Source organism: Oncorhynchus mykiss, chromosome 30 (assembly GCF_057628025.1).
Source record: "Oncorhynchus mykiss isolate SJ-2025 chromosome 30, ASM5762802v1, whole genome shotgun sequence".
NCBI lineage: Eukaryota > Metazoa > Chordata > Actinopteri > Salmoniformes > Salmonidae > Oncorhynchus > Oncorhynchus mykiss.
The window spans coordinates 26,437,631-26,460,124 of NC_143051.1; the positions used below are offsets into that span (position 1 = coordinate 26,437,631).

The 22,494-nt window shown below is 48.5% G+C and overlaps 1 protein-coding gene across 4 annotated transcripts in view; it reads right to left on the reverse strand.

Moving 5' to 3' along the window:
* Window positions 1–864: 864 nt before the first annotated feature.
* The window catches only part of LOC110488185 (AT-rich interactive domain-containing protein 1A), a 68,404-nt gene continuing 46,774 nt past the window's right edge, over window positions 865–22,494 (reverse strand). For 2 of the 4 annotated variants that reach the window (XM_090227929.1, XM_036971646.2), the window contains exons 5-19: window positions 15,490–15,730; window positions 15,172–15,258; window positions 14,760–14,930; window positions 13,015–13,333; window positions 12,068–12,228; window positions 11,782–11,882; window positions 11,293–11,502; window positions 10,889–11,093; window positions 8,204–8,336; window positions 7,827–7,984; window positions 7,310–7,574; window positions 6,993–7,089; window positions 5,943–6,783; window positions 4,449–4,579; window positions 865–4,248 (exon numbers count right to left, since the gene is read on the reverse strand). In XM_090227929.1, the coding sequence (XP_090084055.1) occupies window positions 2,359–4,248; window positions 4,449–4,579; window positions 5,943–6,783; window positions 6,993–7,089; window positions 7,310–7,574; window positions 7,827–7,984; window positions 8,204–8,336; window positions 10,889–11,093; window positions 11,293–11,502; window positions 11,782–11,882; window positions 12,068–12,228; window positions 13,015–13,333; window positions 14,760–14,930; window positions 15,172–15,258; window positions 15,490–15,730 (5,010 nt within the window). In that variant the 3' untranslated portion in view covers window positions 865–2,358. Of the gene's footprint in view, window positions 4,249–4,448; window positions 4,580–5,942; window positions 6,784–6,992; window positions 7,090–7,309; window positions 7,575–7,826; window positions 7,985–8,203; window positions 8,337–10,888; window positions 11,094–11,292; window positions 11,503–11,772; window positions 11,883–12,067; window positions 12,229–13,014; window positions 13,334–14,759; window positions 14,931–15,171; window positions 15,259–15,489; window positions 15,731–22,494 lie in introns of all 4 variants that reach the window. The other 2 variants (XM_036971647.2, XM_036971645.2) reach the window with 1 other exon arrangement.

The following is a 22,494-nucleotide window of genomic DNA, read 5'->3' on the forward strand; positions in this document are numbered from 1 at the left end:
TTTGTAAACTCAGGTTCACTTTATCTAATATTATGTTTTGGTTGAAGATCTTAACATTCAGTATCAAGACTAAAATCAGAAAGGGGGCAAATACTTCTCCCCGGCACAGTATATGTATAAATTAATGTGATAGAGGCACTCTCACTAATTAATTGTACAATGTACACACATATATTCAGTTTGTGAGTGTGATTTGTGGAGACATTTTAATTTTGACAATATAAAGAACAACTTTTATAAACAATGTCAACACTGCCATGTTGCACTGAGCCTTGCTATTGGAAAATCACATCAGTGTCTGATTTTCAGCTGTCGCAGATGCACTTCCCCCGACTTCAGTGCTCGACTTTTGTCTAGTCAGTTGCTTTTGATTTACCACTCAAAAACAAGCTCAATATCGCCGGTGCTGCTCAGTTCAGTCTACTTTTAAGCAATGTACTGACCTCTACGGTACTAGAACCTGGCTGAACCCAATGTGAGGTAGCTAACAAAAGCCTTATGAGTTGAAGGTAGATAGAACTGTACATACAGGAAGTGTGCTATGCTCAATCTCATAACACACCATCAGCAACCTCTAGGAGATTATCAACTATACACATGGTAGAGATCACTAGCATTGTTTAAAAATATATATATATGCCTCAACTTGACTACAGCAGAGATCCTAACATCCAAAAGACGTGTGGCACACTGTAGCAAAACGCTTTGTAACGGAAAACGCTTTGTACAAAATGAGAGTTTCTGCCCTGTTTCGGCCCGTTCAGATCCTAGTGAATACACCTGTGGTGTATGACTGACTGCAGGGCCACCAATAACAGACACGTTCAAAAGCCCATAGTAAATAAATCCATCAAACGTCTTACGAAGATTTAATGTACATTTATTCGTAACACGTGGAACATATAGTATAAAGATTTCATAATGAAGAAATTATATTCATTAAGCCAAAAAAAGGAAAAAAAAATAGGAATTTACATCAAGTCTTTAGCTACATCGTCTGAAATACAAATATGCAGAATCCATATCACTGGAAAAACAAATGAACAAAATTCAAACGGTTTATTTCTTCATCAGGGGTCTTGCTTTGCTTTGATGTAGGAGCTGAAATGGAACTGTAGCAGACATGGTTTCTGTCATGTTAGACTCAGTGGTACTGGAGACAAACTTGATCAGTGTGTGTCGTGGGGGTGTGTGTGTGGGAGTGGGATGAGACGTTGCGAGGGAGTCGCAGCAGCGGGGTCCCTGTAGCGAGAGACAGGCGGGTGGGTCAGGGGTGAGGGTTCAAAGGTAATTCCATGGCGAACTTGATGCAGGGAATTTCACTTGAGTGTAACCTTTAATTCATCTAAGATTAAAAATGGTGAAGAGCAACAGAAAGGTTAGAGAGAAAGAGAGAGGTGTAATGTACAACATCATATATACACAGCAGTCGGGACTGAGTCTAAAGTAGAGGAGCAGTCCTAAAAGGTGACTTATTTTATAAGGGTCAAGTCATACAATCGAGGGACAAAGAAGAGGTCGGGGTGTTGTAAGGTTCACGATACTTTGGGGGGAAAGCCTTTTGTCATCTCTCTCAGTTCAACATTTAACTAAAATCATTTTTAAAAACTACAGTTTGCTGCCAAGCCAGCGTATCTCAGTGTGAAACAGTATTATTACAGTATGTTTACAGTTGTTTTTAAGGTGTACAGTACAGGGGGAAAAAAGTCCTACAATCTACTGCACAGGCCTCCCCGTTGAAGATGTCCGTCTGTCTGTTCACAGCTGATAACCTGGGTCGTGTAGGGCTGAATAGATAGCGTCCAAGTTACAGCAGTATACCAAACCAGAGTCCAGGAGTCTGTTTCACCGTACATGAACCAAAAACAGGTTTTCCCTGTCCATGCCCGCCCTGCTCACCACCAACTCCAAGGGAGGAGAACCCGGGCACATATATCCCCCAAACTCACTGTAAACGAGACAGCAACTTTGGTTACAGTTTTTATGTTTGATTTTTTTGTGTCAATTTTTTAAAATCTTTTCATTAAAAAAGTTGTTTCCCGCCGGGCAGCGCTCTCCCTCCCTCCCAAGCCAGGGTCCCATTTCATCTGTTTTATCACATATCCACGTTAGTTTCTCAGTTTCCGTGTTCCAGAATGTTTAACTCCACCGCTACTTCAGTAAATCTGTCCTTTAAGTGAGAACCAGGGGGGTAGAAAGGACAGACAGTGGAATCCGAGGTGATTTTGCATAAATTAAAACTAGGACAGTCAGTTTTGCTCTTAGTTCTCCCACTCGACACACAAAAAAAATAAGGGTGGGGTGAAGAACGGGGTGGGGGAACAGAAAGAGAAAGCGAAGCTGAAACCCCCACGGCTGTCATGACTGGCCAATCAGAAAGAGTACGTCACAGATCACATGGGACACCAGAGAGTTCATGAGTGGTGAGACAGAGATGTCCAGTAGGCGGGACTCGTACAGGGTGAACTCTGAGTGGTTCTCCTCCACCTTAGCCATGGCGTGCAGGGCGCGGGCCGCTCGCCGCATCATGTCCACACTGGTGGGCTCAAAGTGAGCCCCCTGTAGGTGCATCAGGGAACTCTGGCTCTGCTGGTACTGCGTGGCTGCTAGACTGTCCTCCAGGAAGCCCAGGAGGTTACCAACGCTGGCCTTCTGCACGGCGATGGCCCTGGCCGCCATGCTGTCTCCCTGGGCCAGGTTGGCCAGTAAGACCACAGACATCTCCCTGCAGACAGCCACCTTCCTCTCCCCGACCAGACGCACCAGCGTCCCGTACAGCTTCTCCAGCCGGCTGAATGGAGGCGTGGCCAGGATAAGGTCCACGTTGTTGTCCTGGATGCTCAGCTTGCTGAGGGTCTCCAGCACCAGTCTCTGGGGGGATAGGGCCCCGTGGGGCCCCAGCATGGGGAAGGGGTCCAAGGCCTCGGCTGAGGGACAAACAGCCCAGTGGAGCAGGCCATCCAGCAGGGGCAGACAGATGCTCTCTGGGTAGATGGACAAGTCCAGCTGGCCGGAGATGTTAGCCAGAGTGACCAGGCAGTTCTCCCTGAGGACCTCCAGACAGTCCCACCACCATTCGTCCCTCTCACAGCTCACCCCCTCGTCCTCCTCCTTCTCGTAGGTGACGGGGGCCTGTTTCCTCTCTGGGTGACGGTGGTGGAGCAGGACCAGACGGCCCAGCAGCAGCAGCAGCCCTGGGTGTTTGGACATCTCCAGGTCATTGCCGGGGATGAAGGAGAGCGATCGAACAATGTTGGAGACGCAGATGCAGCGGCGAGCCAGGGCATCCTGCCAGTCTGACAGCGTGCTCAGTGGGGTCTCGTCCTTGCTGTGAGGCTCGTCCTCCAGGATGGTGATGTTGCGTCGGCTCTGCTGCGCCTGGCGGATGGAGAACAGGAACTGTCCCCCGCTCTCCTTCTGCTCCTCGGCTGCTCCTCGCACCGCCTCCTCCGTCACCGAGCCCGGCCGGGCCGACAGCACGTCGTCAATGGTGGCGGTGACCGGGGCAGGTGTGGTTGGGGCGGAGGTCTTGGTGGTCTTCTCTGCAGGGGAGGTGGTCTGCTCCTTGCCAGGCTTGGTCTTCTCAGGGTGTTCTGACACAGTCACTGCAACCTTCTTCCTGCTCTCGGTGACTGACGGCGGCACCCGTTTCCGCTGCTTGAGGAGGTCGGACCGGCTCTCGAAGTGGGTCTGGATGTGTTCCGTGGTGTCCCCCCCGCCGATACTCCAGTGGATCAGTCCGCTGTCAAAGCTCTGCCGCCGGCCTAGTTTACTAGAACGGCAACCGGGGAAGGGGTCTTTCTTACGCACCATCTTGATGGGCAGCTTGTCGAACTTACTGGCCTGTTTGGGTTTCTCCTGGGAGAGGCTAGAGTCCTGAGGGGCTGGGGAGGAGGAAGAAGACTCTCCTCCTTCCCTTTCCTCCTCTGCTGTCAACTTCTCCGTTGTAGATTTCTCCTCTTTCCCCACCCCCTCCTGTTTCACCTGGACCTGCTGCGACGAGGTGGTGGTGTCTGTGTTGCTTTTCCTCTCCTCCTCCTCCTCTTCGTCATCCTCTTCTTCTTCCTCGTCCTCCTCCATGTCCTCCTGCTCAGGTAGCTCTTCATCAGAGCAGTCTTCGTCAGCAGTATGCGGGTCGATGAGCATCCTCTGGCCAGGGTCTCCCACCTCATACTCCTTCAGGATGCCAAAGATCTCGATGAGGCAGCGTCTGAAATACTCCACTACCAGCTCCAGGAACCCAGGCAGCTGAGAGGAGACAGGATATGACAGGACAGGCTGTAATCATGCATTAATTCTTTATTCAGAGATGTGACAACCTAGAACATCTGATTGGAGGATAATGTCAGACAATACATAGATATTTGAAAGTTTTATTAGAATGCTTCTTAAAGAAAAACACTATCATCTGGTTAAAATGTTTCATTCTAAGGCCTGTTGTAACTCACCTGGCAGAGGTTGAAAGTAGAAATGCTGTTGTCATCATACAGTAGAATATTAATGGTGTCCAAGGCCCAAGTGCTCTCAGCTAGTAAGCCTGACTTCAGTGACATCATCACTCTCCAGGCCTCTGGGGTGCCTGAGAGAACACAGCAGAAAATACATCAGTGACTGATACAGGAGGATGGTACCACTTTACTAGCATTACAGACCTTTTGTTATCCATTACAGTAACATCAAATTGATCAGAAATACAGTGTAGACATTGTTAATGTTGTAGATGACTATTGTAGCTGGAAACTGCTGATTTTTAATGGTGTATCTACAGAGGCCCAATATCAGCAACTATCACTCCTGTGTTCCAATGGCACGTGTTAGCGAATCCAAGTTTATCATTTTAAAAAGCAAATTGATCATTAGAAAACCCTTTTACAATGTTAGCAGCACAGCTGAAAACTGTTGTTCTGATTAAAGAAGCAATAAAACTGGCCTTTTTTTTTGGAGTAAATGAGTATCTGGAGCGTCAGCATTTGTGGGTTCGATTACAGGCTCAAATGGCCAGAAACAAAGAACTTACTTCTGAAACTTGTCAGTCTATTCTTGTTCTGAAAAATGAAGGCTATTCCATGAGAGAAACTGCCAAGAAACTGAAGATATCATACAACACTGTGTACTTCTCCCTTCACAGAACAGCGCAAACTGTCTCCAACTAGAACAGAATGAGTGGGAGGCCCCGGTGCACAAATGAGCAAGAGGACAAGTACTTGAGTGTCTAGTTTGAGCAACAGACGCCTCACAAGTCCTCAACTGGCAGCTTCATTAAATAGTACCCGCAATACACCAGCCTCAACGGCAACAGTGAAGAGGCGAGTTTGCGCTGTTCTGTGAAGTACACAGCGTTGTACGAGATCTTCATTTTCTTGGCAATTTCTTGCATGGAAGCCTTCATTTCTCAGAACAAGAATAGACTGACAAGTTTCAGAAGAAAGTTCTTTGTTTCTGGCAAGTTTGAGCCTGTAATCAAACCCACAAATGCTGATGCTCAAGATACTCAACTAGTCTAAAGAAGGCCAGTTGTATCGCTTCTTTAATCAGTACAACAGTTTTCAGCAGTGCTAACATAATTGCAAAAGGGTTTTCTAGTGATCAATTAGCCTTTTAAAATTATAAACTTGGATTAGCTAACACAATGTGCCATTGGAACACAGGAGTGATAGTTGCAGATAATGGGCCTCTGTACGCCTATGTAGATATTCCATAAGTATTACTATTATTTTTATTATTATTTTATTTTATTTAAATCAGCCGTTTCCAGCTACAATAGTCATTTACAACATTAACAATGCCTACACTGTATTTCTGATCAATTTGATATTATTTTAAAGGACAAAAAATGTGCTTTTCTTTAAAAACAAGAACATTTCTAAGTGACCCCAATGTAAGTGACTTTGTGCAAAGGGTCTGCTAACATTTAATGTCCTGAAAATGGCAAGTTTGCGTACCGATGTCTTTCATGGTGAGTCTTCCTCTGGGTTTGAGGATGGGTTGGGAGGCCTCCACCGACCCTGGGGGGAAGGATATGTCCCGCCTGATGAGAGGGGGCTGCACAGGGGCCTGGCCTATGTGGGAAGCAGGCACGGGGGGCCCCGCCTTCTGCATCTTGATGCCGGAGTGCATGTAGGGTGACTTGGAGGGGGACGTCCGGCTCTCCATGGGGCGGGGCATGGGGGCAGGACTGGACACCTGGGATATGTGGTTCTGGGAGCTCTGATAGTTGGACTGCAGAGGTCTGGACATGGGGGGACCCGAGCCCCCCGGCCCGTAGGGGGGTTGTCTCTGGTTGGGGTGTCCCGGCCACTGGCCCTCGTGGTTAATCCGCTGGTCTGCCCCTGGCATCATCTCCTCAGACCGGTTCATGCCGTGGTACCCCTGGGGGGGCCCCTGGCCAGGTCCCGGAGGCCCCTGTCGGTTGGGGTAGTTGGGGTAGCCCATCTCGTTGCGTCCCTGCCACATGGGGCACTGAGGGCCGTCAGGGGCCGCCTGCATTGGGCTGCCCATCATTTGGGGAGGCATGGGGGACTGGGAGTTTGGGACACCGCTAGAGGGCCCCCGGTCTCGGCCGAAGGGGAAGGGGAACTGGCCCTGGGGGCCAGGTGGTCGGCGGTCGGAGCCAGGGTAACCTGTGTTGTACTGATTGTACATGTCCTGTTGGCCCTGGGGGGCCCCAGGGGGCTGGGGCCCTGGCTGCTGCTGACCGCTGAAGGGGACATTGTACATCCCATCCCCCTCGTGACGCTTCGCTGGGGGACCGTAGGCCCCGTCGCCTGGAGACCGCTTATAGTTCTGAAGACAGTAACATTGTTAGCATCTCAATATCAAAAGAATACTATTGATTATGAATTCAATACATTTCAAGTTAAATATATATCTCATCCCACATTCATTACATGGAAGTTATACTGATGAATGTAAGTCCATTTTAACTCCACATTTACAAGGCTTCTGAAGCAGATATGAGTATACAAAGAGAGCAGTGGACAAAATGTTCTTACCGGTTGTTGCTGTGGAAACATTCCTGGCTGCTGATTGGGGTAGGGGCCACCAGGTGGCGCTCCTTGGCCAGGATACTGATTACCATAGGAATCATGCCTGAAACAACATACAACAAGGTAAACAAACACTTTGGCTATTGAAATGCAGCAGAACTTAACTCAAATAAACTAGACAGAAAACACAAAATAAGACAACGTAAACGTTTGAATAGATAACATAAGCTCACACCAAGATCCACACCTTCTTGACAAAATACAGTAATTATTTAACATGTATAAGATCCATTATGTGACTTAGCCCAGTTTGAGATACTGACCGTTGCACCGGTGGGGGTCGGCTGGGGGAGTACATCCCAGAATCGGCCCCTGAAGGCATCAGGTTGGGCTGGGGGGCTCCAGGACCCATACTGCCGTCAGGACCCATCCCTGGTTCCTGTCTCCTGTCATATCCAGGTACATAGGGGTACTGTTGTCTCTGACCCATCTGCATGTTGGGGACCATGGGCCCTGGGGGGCCTCTGTTGAACTGCCCCTCCACACCACTGTTAGGGCCCAACGCTGGAGTCATGAATTGCTCTCCAGCTGCAGAGACACAAAGAGTTCTGGTTAAACACTAAACAGTGTCTCAATATTGAATGGGACAAGTCTGTCTAGGCCACTTAGCAGGTGGTTAGAACCCACCACAACCCACAAAGCCACAGTCTTAACCAGCTGAGCCACGCATGATCACACTGGATGATAGACAATATACTCCATGTCTTCGTACAGTATTCTTCTACAATTTCCTATGACCTCCAAATAAAATGTCTAAAAACCAGTTAACCCACTGCTCACCTTTCCTCATGCCACCAAAGGGGTCCTTGTTGGGTTCATAGGGCCCCATGCGCCCCATCATCTCCGGACCACCCATCCCAGGCTGGTAGCTGTTAGGGGTCATAGAGTTCCGTCTGGCAAACGCCGGGTCGCCCCCGTCTGCAAACGGGTCCTGCAGCCTATAGGGAAGCAAGAGAGAGTTAATTACCAACAGAATAAAAAAAAAGCTAAATAGAGTTTTCAATTGTGTTAATTGAGTTTGCTTCCCCTTGAATGGAAAAATCTCTTCTGTTTTTGTTACCAACACTTCTTCGGTGGAAGGAGGAAGGGTAGGAGATTGTTGTCAGGTGTGGTAGAGAGTGATGTTTTGAGACAGTAGTAGAGAGTATCATAGGTACCTGACTCCTGGCATGGGGGGTATCTGGCTGTGAGGAGTGGAGGCTGGGGTGGGGGGCTTTAGGTCCCCCCCCTCCGCCATGGAACTACTGGTAGACTGGGGGGTCTGGGGGCCCTGCAGAGATCCAGACCCAGCTGCAACACACAGTAGAAATACACACATTTTAGGCACACGTCACGGGGCTAAATCCCACACAGCCTCAGTGGTAGTAGAGGCTCACAGTGAGAGATAGAGAGACCACCTTAGCAGTGTTGAGGCTAAACCTCTCTCAAATCCCATGCTGCACACACAGTGCACAGAGGAGTCAGGCTGGCTTTGGGAATCCTACATCTCAGCATGCCTAGCTGCCGGCATCACCAAGTCACCAGGAAACAATGATCTAAAATCAGCCTCTGTCAGATTACCACATGGTCCAGTGTGTTTGTGTTGCATGGCATGGGGGGGGGGGGGGGGGGCTCTCATCAGATTACCACATGGTCCAGTGTGTTTGTGTTGCATGGCATGGGGGGGCTCTCATCAGATTACCACATGGTCCAGTGTGTTTGTGTTGCATGGCATGGGGGGGGGGGGGGGGGGGGGGGGGGCTCTCATCAGATTACCACATGGTCCAGTGTGTTTGTGTTGCATGGCATGGGTGGGGGGGGGGCTCTCATCAGATTACCACATGGTCCAGTGTGTTTGTGTTGCATGGCATGGGGGGGGGGGGGGGGGGCTCTCATCAGATTACCACATGGTCCAGTGTGTTTGTGTTGCATGGCATGGGGGGGGGGGGCTCTCATCAGATTACCACATGGTCCAGTGTGTTTGTGTTGCATGGCATGGGGGAGGGGGGGGCTCTCATCAGATTACCACATGGTCCAGTGTGTTTGTGTTGCATGGCATGGGGGGGGGGGCTCTCATCAGATTACCACATGGTCCAGTGTGTTTGTGATGCATGGCATGGGGGAGCTCTCGTCAGATTACCACATGGCCCAGTGTGTTTGTGTTGCATGGCATGGGGGGGGCTCTCGTCCTTTGCCCAGCTCACGCCTTTCTGATGAGTCATGTGTTCCATTCATTAACTGACACAAACACACACACAGGAGGTCATTGGCAGGTCACAGTTATTCACATTTTCTCACTTGTCACATACAGCACCGCTCACATCAGTCAGCTGGAGGGAAATCCCTGCCCCTCTCCCTCCCTCCCCTGGGGCAGGGATTTCCCTCCACTACAGCTGAAGAGAAGGGAAGGAGGAGGGGGGCAGAATCTCAGGGAGGGAAAAAAAGAGCAGTCAAGGGAGGGAGCAAAAAAAAAAAGTGTGTCACTTTACACACACACACCCACCTCTCTTCCCATTCATCATTTTCTGGCTCAGCACAAAGCTCCAGGGAGGGAGGGAGAGGGTGTCTGAAGCCGTGGGCCAGGAACCAGACACCAGGCACTGTAGTAGTATTAGCAGCAGCAGCTAGTAATGGAGGTATCAACAGACAATCCCCCTTCATCCTCATCCCTTTCCGCCCCCCAACTCCCTGACTCCTCACCCACCATCCCCCCAGCACTGACTCTCTGCCACCAGATATGACTGACTATCCTTGGCTTGGCCAGACCAGACCAGCAGAGCAGACTGCAGAGGAGCACGTGGCTGGTTCTGGCATCAAGTCATCATGATGTGTCTGCCAGGCAGGCTGGGCGATACCAGAGACCAGCCTCTCCAAAACAAATAGCATTTAGGGTGAGAACACCAACAGAACACAACACCCCCCTGAGGAGAGAAGCAGCGTAGGGCAGATGACTGAGGGCAGCCCCTTTAACCTCCAGCATTAGACGATGAGGAACCACAGAACAAACACACACGGTCTGCGCCTCTCATAGACAACCACAGGACTGCCTCAGCATACCAATATGTTTAGAATAAACTGAATGAGTGTTTGTGGCCTGAGGCGGCAGAAGGACGTTGACATCCAGGACAGGACACATACCAAACAGACCAACACATACCAGGCTAAAGGACAAGTCGACCCCGCCCCTTGTCTTTACACACACACACACACACACACACACACTTTGGTAAATGCCAGGAAGTATTCTCCCAGATATGCTCATGAAACTGTCGGAGGACACCACACACACACCCGTGACTTACTACCTTGGCAACGCTATCACTTATCAGCCAAAACAGCGGTGATTTAGAGAAGGCGGCGTCTCATACAGAGATGACAAAACGGTGGAAGATTGCCTTTTAACTTTAAAATGAATAGGATACAGTAAAATATGCTAGTTCATGGCCCAGTTATATGGGGCGAGGAGGGAAACGAGAGATCCATGTGATAAATAGAACAGTAACCAACCGCAAGAGACTGGAGAAGTGAAACATTCTTTCATTCATTCCAGTTGAATCAATGCGACTATAAGTCAACCTGAACAGAGTCGGTATGGGAGGGAGGGGACGTAAAGGTTTAGTTTGACTGTCCGGCACTGACATGGGCTGGGGGGCTGATGCACACACACACAACACTGACCTGGGCTGGGGGGCTGATGCACACACACAACACTGACCTGGGCTGGGGGGCTGATGCACACACACAACACTGACCTGGGCTGGGGGGCTGATGCACACGCACAACACTGACCTGGGCTGGGGGGCTGATGCACACGCACAACACTGACCTGGGCTGGGGGGCTGATGCACACGCACAACACTGACCTGGGCTGGGGGGCTGGATCTTGGGCTGGGTGGTCTTTTTGGCGTCGATGAAGAGATCCGGGGGCGGGTCCTCGCCACGTTCGATCTTGCACTCGAAGGCGTACAGACACTGGATGTACTGCTTCTTCAGAGAGCTGGCGGCGCTGCTGGACGTGCCCACGTTCAGGTTGGTGGACAACTCCCTCCACTTCTTATTCTTGTTCACCTGGTGGGCGGGCGGAACGAGGAGAGCTTACAACACCACAGAGCTCCCTAACAGTCCAGACTAGGTGTTCATAGAACAACTGTACATTTCTGTAGAAACATTAAGTGACGATAAGACAAGATTATCAGGCAAATGATGACACGTCGGTATACTAAAACACACTAAACACCAAGTACTGCAAAACCGGTATCCCACTGACCTGTGTGAGGCCTCCTATCTCTTTGACCGAGACGTAAAGTCTGAAGAGGTCCAGAGGTTTGCGTCCCACGGCGGGAAGGTTGGTCATGCCCGTGGCCTTCTCCTCAGTGAACGCCAGATACCGGTCTACCCACGTCCTCCTCTCCGGCTCTGGACCCAGCTCATACAGACGAGTTATCTTCTCATTGGTCGTCGTCGAAGAGTTTGACTTCTGAAAGAGGGAAATGGGAGGAGGAAGAGGTGAGGATTTGGCTTGATATTCACCATTGACATCAACTTACTTCCACTCACCAAGCCACAGTAGTAGAATCCCAATACTAGGTCAGCCATATTGAGTGTGCCCATGACGTTACCAGTCAAAGTGCCATGGTCAGAGGGGCTTTGACCTTTCTAGGGATTCTATTTCTATGCACAAACACAACCATGCAGCGCTTTCATTCTGACTGTATCATTCAGTACCACAAAGTCGGTGACCACAAACCTTCTTTACCTTCTTGGTTTCAGGTTTGGGAGTGCCGTCCACCTTGTTGTTCATCTTCTGGGCTGGGTTCAGTTTGACATCGATGCCAAACTCAGGGCTAGGAACAATGCCTGGCAGAAGGAGAACAAATGTTACTTATTAGTTAAGTAACATTTCAATCCAGTTCATTGACAGTTCTATACAATTTCAAATATCACGTCAGATGATATGCCAAGAGCAAAAATGTTGTCCACACACAGTTTGGTGATAATAAAATGTCGAGACGCAACAGATTGGATATGTCCTCCAGACTCACCAGGTGTGTTGTTGGCCATGTTCCCTCCCATGGGCCCTCCTCCATAGGGTCCTCCCTGGTTCAACATGCCCTGCATGCTGTTGATGGCCCCCGGCCCCGGGCCGTACGGAGACCCTGCTCCCATCATCCCCTGGGGCATGTTGGGGGGGTAGCCTGGAGGCCTGAGGGGGGGGGCAACATAAAACCATTCACAATGGTTACGATACATGACACAGTTATAAAACATACGCAGAAGAAGCCCGTTGGATGACAACCTCATAACGAAAACGCATTCAAAATAGCTTCTGACGTTACTAAATTGGATGTTCGTCAATGGGAAAATATGGCAGTTTATTCCATTTCCTGACAAGTTTCTGTTTTGGAGATAGGTTTTAATCTGACGATATGAATAATCTTTCACGAACAAAACCAACTAAATGTCTGAATACTGTATTTCTCATCCCTCCCTTTTCTTAGAGGCCCACATCTGCCTAAAATCCCTTGTTATCTCCATCCCTTTTTCCCCCTTCCCTCTCTGCTCAACATCCTCAGTGGACACCTCGGTTGTAGTTCAGTACACTCTTATAAAATAGTATTTCCCTCTGTTTCAAAACGTCTTACCTCCTGATATACCCGTCTGGGTCTCCAGGCTTCTCCACCCGCCCGCCCGTCTGCCTGTCTGCCTGTCTGTCTGTCTGTCTGTCTGTCTGGAGCTGTTTCTCTGCTCTGAGCCTCAGCTGACTGAACAACGGTGTGAGCTTTCCTCTCTGTCCCTGTGTTCTGTGTTACCCTGCCTGACTGGTAGACTGAATGGGCTCACACCGGACCTCACCCGCTGGGAGTGGGAAAGATCAAACAATGGGGGTTTCTTTCCAACAAAGAGATGAACCATGTAACACTGAATGGCACGCAAATCTGTCTCCTAAAGCAGCAATACTGTGTCGTTGAGTGCAGACCAGGCGGCCTACCTGTTATGTATAGAGTTAGCTCCGGGGCCACCGTGGTGCATGGCGGAGGCTGCATCCGGAGGGCCCCCGGGGACCTTCCTGTTCATGCCTGGAGGGGGACACATCCCAGAGGTCACCTGTGGGGGCATGCCAGGGCCCATATTGGGGCCCATCCCAGGGCCGTAGGGGCGAGCACCCATCTGACCTGGACCCATCCTGCCGGGGGGCATGCCTGCGTACGGCGCCCCACCAGCCTGGCCTGGCATAGGGTTCATGCCTCCTGGACCTCCAGGATAATTGGCGTTGGGCATGCCACTGTAGCCAGGCTGTCTGGGGTAGCCTGGAGGGTGGGGAGAGAGAGATACATCAGGTTCTAGAGGGCATATGTCATTTGTCCATGTAGTACCTCCCTATTACACCATTTCCAAACATCTTATTTTAATTGAATATAACCCAGGTCTTACTCTAACAGAGTAAGGCATTCTAATCCTAAATAAGAAAAAGGACTTAACAGCTGGGCCTACTATTTGAGTTTAAAAAGGAGGTGGTTTGGATTCAAGCAGATATATCGATACCTGTGGTGTATCTTTAGGCCTGTTGTATGCAGCCTGTGGTGAACCTAGACCTAGTCTGCCTCAAAAACCTTCTAGCCTCCGGCATATAGAAACCTGCCTGGGAGTTTCAGTGGTCCACGTCTAAATTTAACTCCACAGATATGGTCGGTCTCTGTTCTGACAGGCAAGCTGATGAAACATGGTGTAGACACTGGGCTAGAGTCTGATTCGATGACTAATCTATCTCCATACTTCTTCAAAAACAGTGAAAAAAGCCCTCTGAGGGAGAGAGCTAGAGAAAATGACACGTTTTACATTTCATCCTACATTTAAAATGCAGCTTCAAAGGGTTCACTGTATCTAAGCTACGAAACGCTGTGATGGTTGTAGGACGACAATTAAAAAATCTTTTGAAAGATTAGAATGTTCTGATATTTTTCAACGGTCCAGAAAGCAATGCTAGGCTATAAAAGAGGACAAAAGTGCTCCTACTATCCCGACAATCAATGGCTTTACAATCAGGACGAGCCACGTGTGTATGTTACAGCAATAGCACTTTAAAGCAGGAAAGGGAGCACGTGGCTCCTACTACCGCGCTAAGATCGAGAACAGGAGGATCGTATGTTCCCTGTTGACACTTATTTCCCCTTTTCTTCTCCCACTCCTTTCACTAAGCCGGGAGAAAATCATTCAGCAGCTCTTAACGGACATCGTTAAAGGGACACTTCGGGATTTTGGCTTTGAAGCCCTTTATCTTCTTCTCCCTGCTTATCCCATTATAACCAAGGTGCTTCAGCATGCAGCCTTCCATCACGCGGAGCGGCAAAACACTGTGTAGCTGCCACCGGTTTGTATGAGGTCTACATAGTTGTGAACGGATCTTCCTAACATTCATTTAACCAGGTTAGTCTCCTTTTCAAGAGAGACCTGGAATATTTAGGCCGGTCATTAGATTTTTTATTGAACTAGGCAAGTCAGGCCAACCTACAAGGTCAGCCATAGTAGTGTGGCGCCCCTGGAGCAAGTTAGGGTTAAGTGCCTTGCTCAAGGACACCGACAGGATTTTCACCTAGTTGGCTCGGGTATTCGAACCAGCGACCTTTCGGTTACTGGCCCAACGCTTTAACCACTAGGCTATCTGCCGCCCCATTCAGCGGGACAGAACCAACCTGATGACTTCATTGTGTACGAGCTGTGTGTACGGGGCCTCACCTTGTGGTCCGTACTGTCCACCCTGAGGGCCGTAGTTCCCCATGGAGTTGTTCTGAGGGTAGGGCCCCATCCCAGGATGCATCTGTCCTCCCGACGACTGGCGGGGGGATAAGGCGGAGCCAGGTTGCTGCGGCGACCCGTACGGAGGCATCTGGGGGTTACGCATGTACACTACAAAAGAGAGAGTGTGAGATGGAGGAGAGGAAAAGTTAGCTACACTCTTTCATTCACACACAGCAGCCATAGAAGAGTCATTTTCGTCTCCTAAAAGCCCATCGAAAGACAGGTGTTGAAAGTCAATCTGTCCAAACAAACTAGAAATAAGCACGTTTGATTTGTCGATCGTGCAGGCTGCAGTCGCCTGCGCCAGGGTAGTCTATCTAAAACACGACCCCTCTCTTATCCTACTCACCCCTGTCCTGGCCCATGGCTGACTGGTTCATGGATGAGTGGATGCTGTCTGAATGGGCGCTGGGTGGCCGGGCAGGCATCTGGTTACCTGCGTGATTATCACCAGAGATTCAGACCCAATGGGCATCATAGCAAACAGATCAAGCCTCCATCTTACAACAAAGTGGTGTTTTACACCGGCTTCAGGAAGCTGGACGTGTACTATGTGATAGGATATTACTGCTTCTCTCTGGAAACCAACATCAGTGGCTCTATTGACCACTCGTATATGCGATCCTAAACACGTGTGTAGCTCTATTCTCTCTCTCTCTCCACCCACCTGGCACGGCAGCAGGCGAGAGGGGTCCAGAGCGGGAGGGGGTGACGCTGGCAGGGGAGCCCACAGGGGAGGGGGAGGGCCCGCGGATGCCAGGCAAGTGGGGCGAGGTGTGAGGTGAGAAGGGTGACTGGGCGGGGTTACTCTGTTCCCCCTGGCTACTGGACACCCCCGATGTGCTGACGCCCGGACTCAGAGCCCCCTCCGTACCAGTCGGCAGGTCATCTATAGAACCAGAGAGGTCCTGGAACGAGAGAAGGCGAGAGAGGAGAGAGTAAGTACCATAGAATGACATAGAACACTAGGAAGTATGAATCGAGAAACAGGATTTATTTATTTATTTGGAAGGCATGGTTTTGGTTATGCAATAGAACGCGTGATGTTCACTTGGATATTGTGGGTTGTAGGTTCAAACATATTGGACAGCAAAAGTCAAGTCGCCTCATCTGTCCAAAGTCTATAGAGGGGATCCACATGAACAGATTCCAGGGACAAAGACAACAAACCCACCAGCTGTGTGATCCATCTCAGAAGAAACACTGCAGTCCTGTGTCCAATTCAGAGACATAAGCGTCACCATTTATCCATTTGGCTATTCACAATACATTGTGGGGGTGACACATTTTCCCCAGTTCAGGATTCAGATTAGGATTCCCTAATGCTATGGTGTGGCAATGACATTGTCAGAAGAGGTGGGCTGATCATTGTGTTCAAGCAGGAAGTTCAGTTGTTTACACACCCGTGGATCCCATGTGTTCTCCTCTCTAACAGCTAGCTAGTTCATCTGACAGTCACGGAGGGAGGGAGGGAGGGAAAAAAGAAGTGGAGGGAGGTGGTGGAGAAAGAAAGAAAAAAAACCTCACTGGAATGTAGCCAAGTATTCCCACAAAAATCTCACACTCTGTGGCAGGCAGGCAGAGTGGCTGGCTGCGGCCCCGAAGCCGGCGGTTTTCAAGTTGAAACGGAGCCCGGTGCTATTTTTGGGCCGTGACCTGACGGAGGCACCCGAGAGGGGCCGACAGAAGGAGGACGATGATTCAGCAACCCTCGCCTCCCTCGTTCTCGCTCTATGCCAGCAAAGAACTGTGAGTGCCATGACCCACGCAAGAACATGGCATTGTGTGCGTGTGTGTGTGTGTAACCCACAGGAGATGTGGGGAGTGTCTGTATGCAATTCCACTCTATAATAGTGGCCTTGCCTTGGACTTTACGAGAATGTGTGAGTATGTGTATGTATGTATGCATATATGTATATATGTGTGTGTGTCCCAAGAGTTTCCCCCCTTTTCTGTAAGCAACCCAGAGGGGTGCAAGTGGATAATAAAATAAAAATGCTCAGATTGGGGGCTAGACCAAAAAGTGAGGAGGCATCCCTGGTTAGAGCCATGTCAGGATTTGAACCGTGTTAGTTGACCTCCCCCACTCTGGTCACAGAACCCAGAATCACAAGACCAGTCATCTGACAGCAGGGTTGATGGGAGGCAGGGCAAGAGAGAGGCAGCCCAGGTAAAGCAGTCATTGTAGCATTCTGCCCAGGGCCCAGCCCTGCCTGCCTGCCAGCATCCCTGCCCATCTCCCTGCTTGAGGACCCCACTCCGTCTCAGAGAGAGCAAGAGAAACTCCATCCCCATCCCACCAAGGCCACAAGGTAGGCGTTAAAGGTCAGAGGTGAGGGGTTAATCATCTAAGGCTGTGTTCTGTGGTCATCTCATTAAGAGGTCACATACAGTGAACTCCAAAAGTATTGGGACAGTGACCATTGGGGGGGGGGGCACTGTAGAACTTTGGATCTGAAATGATACAGTGACTATGAGGTTGAAGTGCAGACTGACAGCTTTAATTTGAGGCTATTTTCATCCATATCAGGTACACCCTTTGGAAATTACAGTACTTTTTGTACATAGCTTGTGTCTACAAACTTGTTGGATGCATTTTCTGTTTGTTTTGGGAGGGTTTCAGATTATTTTATGACCAATAGAAATTAATGGTAAATAATGTATTGTGTGATTTTGGAGTCACTTTTACTGTAAATAAGAATATAATATATATCCCTAAACACTTCTACATGAATGTGGATGCTACCATGATTATGGATAATCCTGAATGAATCAGGCACAAACATCATGCCCACACGACATGCTAACCTCTCACCAATACAATTGCTCCTGAAGCTAAGCAGGGTTGGTCCTGGTCGGTCCCTGGATGGGAGACCAGATGCGGATGGAAGTGGTGTTGGGGGGTCAGTAGGAGGCACCCTTTCCTCTGGTCTAAAAAAAATATCCCAATGCCTCAAGGCAGTGATTGGGGACATTGCCCTGTGTAGGGTCTCGTCTTTCGGATAGGACGTTAAATGGGTGTCCTGAATCTCTCTGTGGTCACTAAAGATCCCATGGCACCCATCTTAAGAGTTGGGGTGTTAACCCTGGTGTCCTGACTAAATTCCCAATCTCGCCCTCATACCATCATGGTCACTTAATCATCCCCAGTTTACAATTGGCTCATTCATCCACCCCTCTCCCCTGTAACTATTCCCCAGGTCGTTACTGTAAATGATCATGTGTTCTCAGTCAACTTACCTGGTAATATAAGGGATAAAAAATTATAGCAAAAACAGTAGGAGGTTAGCATTTTTGGGAGGGTATGATATGTACGAGTCTAACTTTCTCACTCATGATTATACACCATTCAGTCAAGGATTATCCGTAATCATGGTAGCATCCACAGTCATGTAGAAGTGCTCAGAAACGTATTCTATTCTTATTTACAATAAAAGTGACTCCAAAATTAGACAATACTGTATGTACCATTCATTTTGATTTGGCACAAAATAAATCGGAGAAACAACCAAATCAAATCAAATGTATTTACAAAGCCCTTTTCTTTTCTTTTTTTTTTTACATCAGCTGATATCTCAAAGTGCTGTGCAGGAACCCAGCCTAAAACCCCAAACAGCAAGCAATGCAGGTGTAGAAGCACAGTGGCTTGGAAAAACTCCCTAGAAAACCAGAACCTAGGAAGAAACCTAGAGAGGAACCAGGCTATGAGGGGTGGCCAGTCCTCTTCTGGCTGTGCCGGGTGGAGATTATAACAGAACATGGCCAAGATGTTCAAATGCTCAGATGACCAGCAGGGTCAAATAATAATCATCACAGTGGATGTCGAGGGTGCAACAGGTCAGCACCTCAGGAGTAAATGTCACCAAAACAAACAGCAAATGTATCCAACACATTTGTAGAGTTACAAGCTTGATGTAGTCATTGCATGCTATGAATATGGGACTAAATACTAAACTTATTAGTACTTTAATACACAAATTAAATTGTCCCAATTTTTTGGTCCTCTAAAATGGGGGGCTATGTACAAAAAGGGCTGTAATTTCTAAACGGTTTACCAGATATAGATGAAAATACCTCAAACGTAAAGCTGACAGTCTGCACGTTAACCACATAGTCAATGTATCATTTCAAATCCAAAGTTCTGGAGTACAGAGCCAAAACAACAACAAAATGTGTCCCAATACTTTTGGAGCTCACTCTAAATAGACAGGCATCAGGACTATAGAGAAACTCAGCAAGACCAGGAAACAGCGGTCGCGTTAGAGTTTGGAAATCAGCATTTTAAACCATTTCACCTGGGTTTTATATTGAAAGTCAACAGTGTATCTTCTTCAGAGTGATCAGGGATGTGCAACTATAGTTTTCCTTCACAGAAAATACATTAGTGCAACACAAAATAGCTTCATTTCCATCAAATGACAACAGAAGTGCAACACTATTTGGCTAGCAGCCACTCAACTAAATGATCTTACAATGAAACAACAAGGTCTTGCTCACTAAAATAATGCATGGCCTTCATATGTCTAATGTTTAACGTAGAAAGAATGCTACATTTCCTAACGTCTTGCATTTTACCAGAGAAAATTAGGCTACACCAAGAAAAGTACCTGGGAAAATGGGAAGGGAGACACTGAATGTGACACGAGGTATGGTCCTACCAGTGTGGAGCTTAGCGAGAGAACTGAATAACCAGTTATTGTGCACGACGCGCAAACAACCTCTTTAAAATTCCCCAATAATCTCCCCCAACCAAAACTGTCAGCTGTGATCCCTGTATACAGCCAGTGCTGTGTACACACACACACACACACACACACACAGAACCTCTGCCTAGCTATACTACTCCCACTCCGCAGCCAGTCATTGATTTTTTTCCCCCAACTCGATATTAGCAGCAGCAGCGAGAGCGAGAGAGAGCGAGAGCCAGGCTCTGCTCTGTCCTGTTCAGTTGTGCTGACTGCACAGATCTGCTGGCTGCCTGGACACAGAGAGAGAGAGAGAGAGAGAGAGCTTAACAGGGGGGTGGCAGCACTACCTACTGCTTCCATTCACCAGATGGCTACTCATCACAGAGAAAGATAGAGAGATAGAGAGAGGGATGGAGAATGAGGGAGAGTAAAGAGAGGATGGTGCAGTACAGAAGGGCTGGGGGAAAAGACTATTGAATAGAAATGACCCAGAAATAGAAAACAGACCCCTATCAGAGCCCTGACAACAATCCACATATGTTACGTACTAAGGCTAAGCTAGCGCAACGTGGGTGAGAGAGAGAGTGGAAGCCAGTGCTGCAGCTCCTCCATAGCACCATCTCCCCCTCTGCTCAGTGGCAGCCATTTTGTGTTTCCAGCTAACATGGGAACTTCCATAGAGCTTGATTCCATCTTTTAAAACAAGAAAACACCCCAACTAAAATAGAAAAGCACTTGTAAAACAAAATCTACAATTCTAGAGACAAAAATGTAAAAAAATATATGAAATAATTCATTCCTAATGTCCAGTCTTAGAAGATTATTTGACCCAATTTTCATAGTCTTATAGTAAGTATCCATGTTGTTTCTAAAGCAGCCACTAGCATAGCCATACAGCTCCAGTCTCCTGCTCCCATCCACTCTACAGTCTAATGTATTCCATTTGCAGATTACTTCAGTGAATCAAATCAGGCTAAACTCCAGAACATTAGTCTACACTACAGTCCAAAATGACACGTTATTCCTTATTTAGTGCACTACTTTCGACCAGAGCTCTATGGGGCCCAGTTCAAAAGTAGTGTATTTTCGACACAGCCCATGAGAAGCAGAAAGTAGGGGAAGGACAGTGGTTAGTGTGAGTGTGCTGTGACATCACCAGTCAGTCAGTAACCTAGCTGCTATCTGGAGGCAAGGCTGTGACCGGGTCAGGGACAGCAGTGTAACATGATCTGGGGACTAGTGGGCTGGTGGTCCTGGAAGAGTTCAGCTCACAGTCACCCACTCTCAATAACACCCCCCTCTCTCTATTTCCCTCTGGCTTGCTTGCTCACCCACTCACTGCCTGCCAGGTTCTGTTCTGTTCTCAGACCTCAGTACACACAGAAACACACAAACAGGCTTTGGGGATAATACACACACAGAGACAGTAGATAGGGCATAGGAACACGTACGTCTGCACATATGCTCCGTCATCCTCTACAGAGAGGTGAGGGGGTTGGGTGAGGGGAGGGGGATGGGTGAGGAGATGTGTGAGGGGGGGAGGAAGAAGGAAAAAAAGCTTGCTGCATCTCTGGGGCTGCCATGGTAACCATACTCCACGTGTGTTGACACATTAACACATTAGTGCAGACACCGCCCCTCCCCTCTGGCCTCCCTGTGAGCCTGTAGGGGGTCACGCTGCAGTCAGCTACTACAAGAAGTGGCGTCATTGTTACAAGAAGCTCAAATAAACCAAAGCCATCCTCTTCCTCCCAGCTTTGCATTATGTTTTCATCAGTTATAGTACTGCTCTACTAACTGAACACTAAATCGTACCTTACCTCCGGTTACTATGGGTAATGCCTGCTTGCTATGGTACTGTGCATCTCTGATCTTCTCAGAAGAGATGAAATTATTTTTCCAAAGACCCCATTTCACTATCAAAACAACATCTCACCTGATTTCACTTCCAGTGTTTTCTCCCCACTGCTTCAGTGCATATCCACTACCTGGACTCAGATGCATGGTAGTCAAATGACGACTGCACTGCAGCCATTTTATAGGTTTAATATGACAACAAATACCTATTTTCATATTTGCCTTTCGTTCAGTAGTTGTTGGGGACCATTTTGCATTCTGTGAGTATGTGGCTCCACCATAGACCCTCGTAACATCTGAACATACAGATAGTTGAATACAGTTGAACAGGAGAGTTGAACAGGAGAAGTGGGGGAGGGGAGATGACCATCCATGGTCAGAGGAGAGGGTTAGGAATGTTCCCTGCATGCAGGGCCAGGGTAGGTTAGAGTGTTCTGGGTTACTCAGTGTGGGTGTAGAGATTGAGAACCACAGCCCCAGCTCCCCAGCTCTGGGTTGGCTAGGCAGAGCTCAACCATAAGGGGGCACTCCCATCCCACAGTGGAGAAACAGAGGGAGAGAGGAGTAGAAGAGAAGAGAGAGGAGAAGAGGCAGGCCCCAGCCTCATACAGCACAGCAGCCATTACAGTTTCAGAAACACAAGGCTGCAGAATGAGAAGCTCACTACCACCAATGGTACCTTATACAACATAAAGCCAACCATACACACAGCGCTATAGAATCGACTACAAAGCATTACTGCGGTCTTAGACTGAAACCATCGTAGAATATCCTAATATCCAAGCAATGTAATAGCGTGGGGGATAATTGATTACATTTAAATGAAAATCATTCCACCCGCTAGTCTCTGCCCTGACGGCAGGTAGGGCAGCAGAGCCAAATGCAAGGCAGTATACCCCAAACCTAGATGCTGTTCTCTCCCCTTGCACACGCCACTCGGAACCCCTCCTAATCTAAAAGGTGTGTTCCCTCTACAGACCTAGTCCCTTCCCAGTCCCATCTCCCCCGAGAGCAACATTAGCCTGCTACTTAATACAGAACACCATATGGGGATTGTAATTAATGGAAAAGGTAGAGGAGGCAACGTGGGAAGGGGACATCGTATAAAAAGGTAACAGACTGCTATC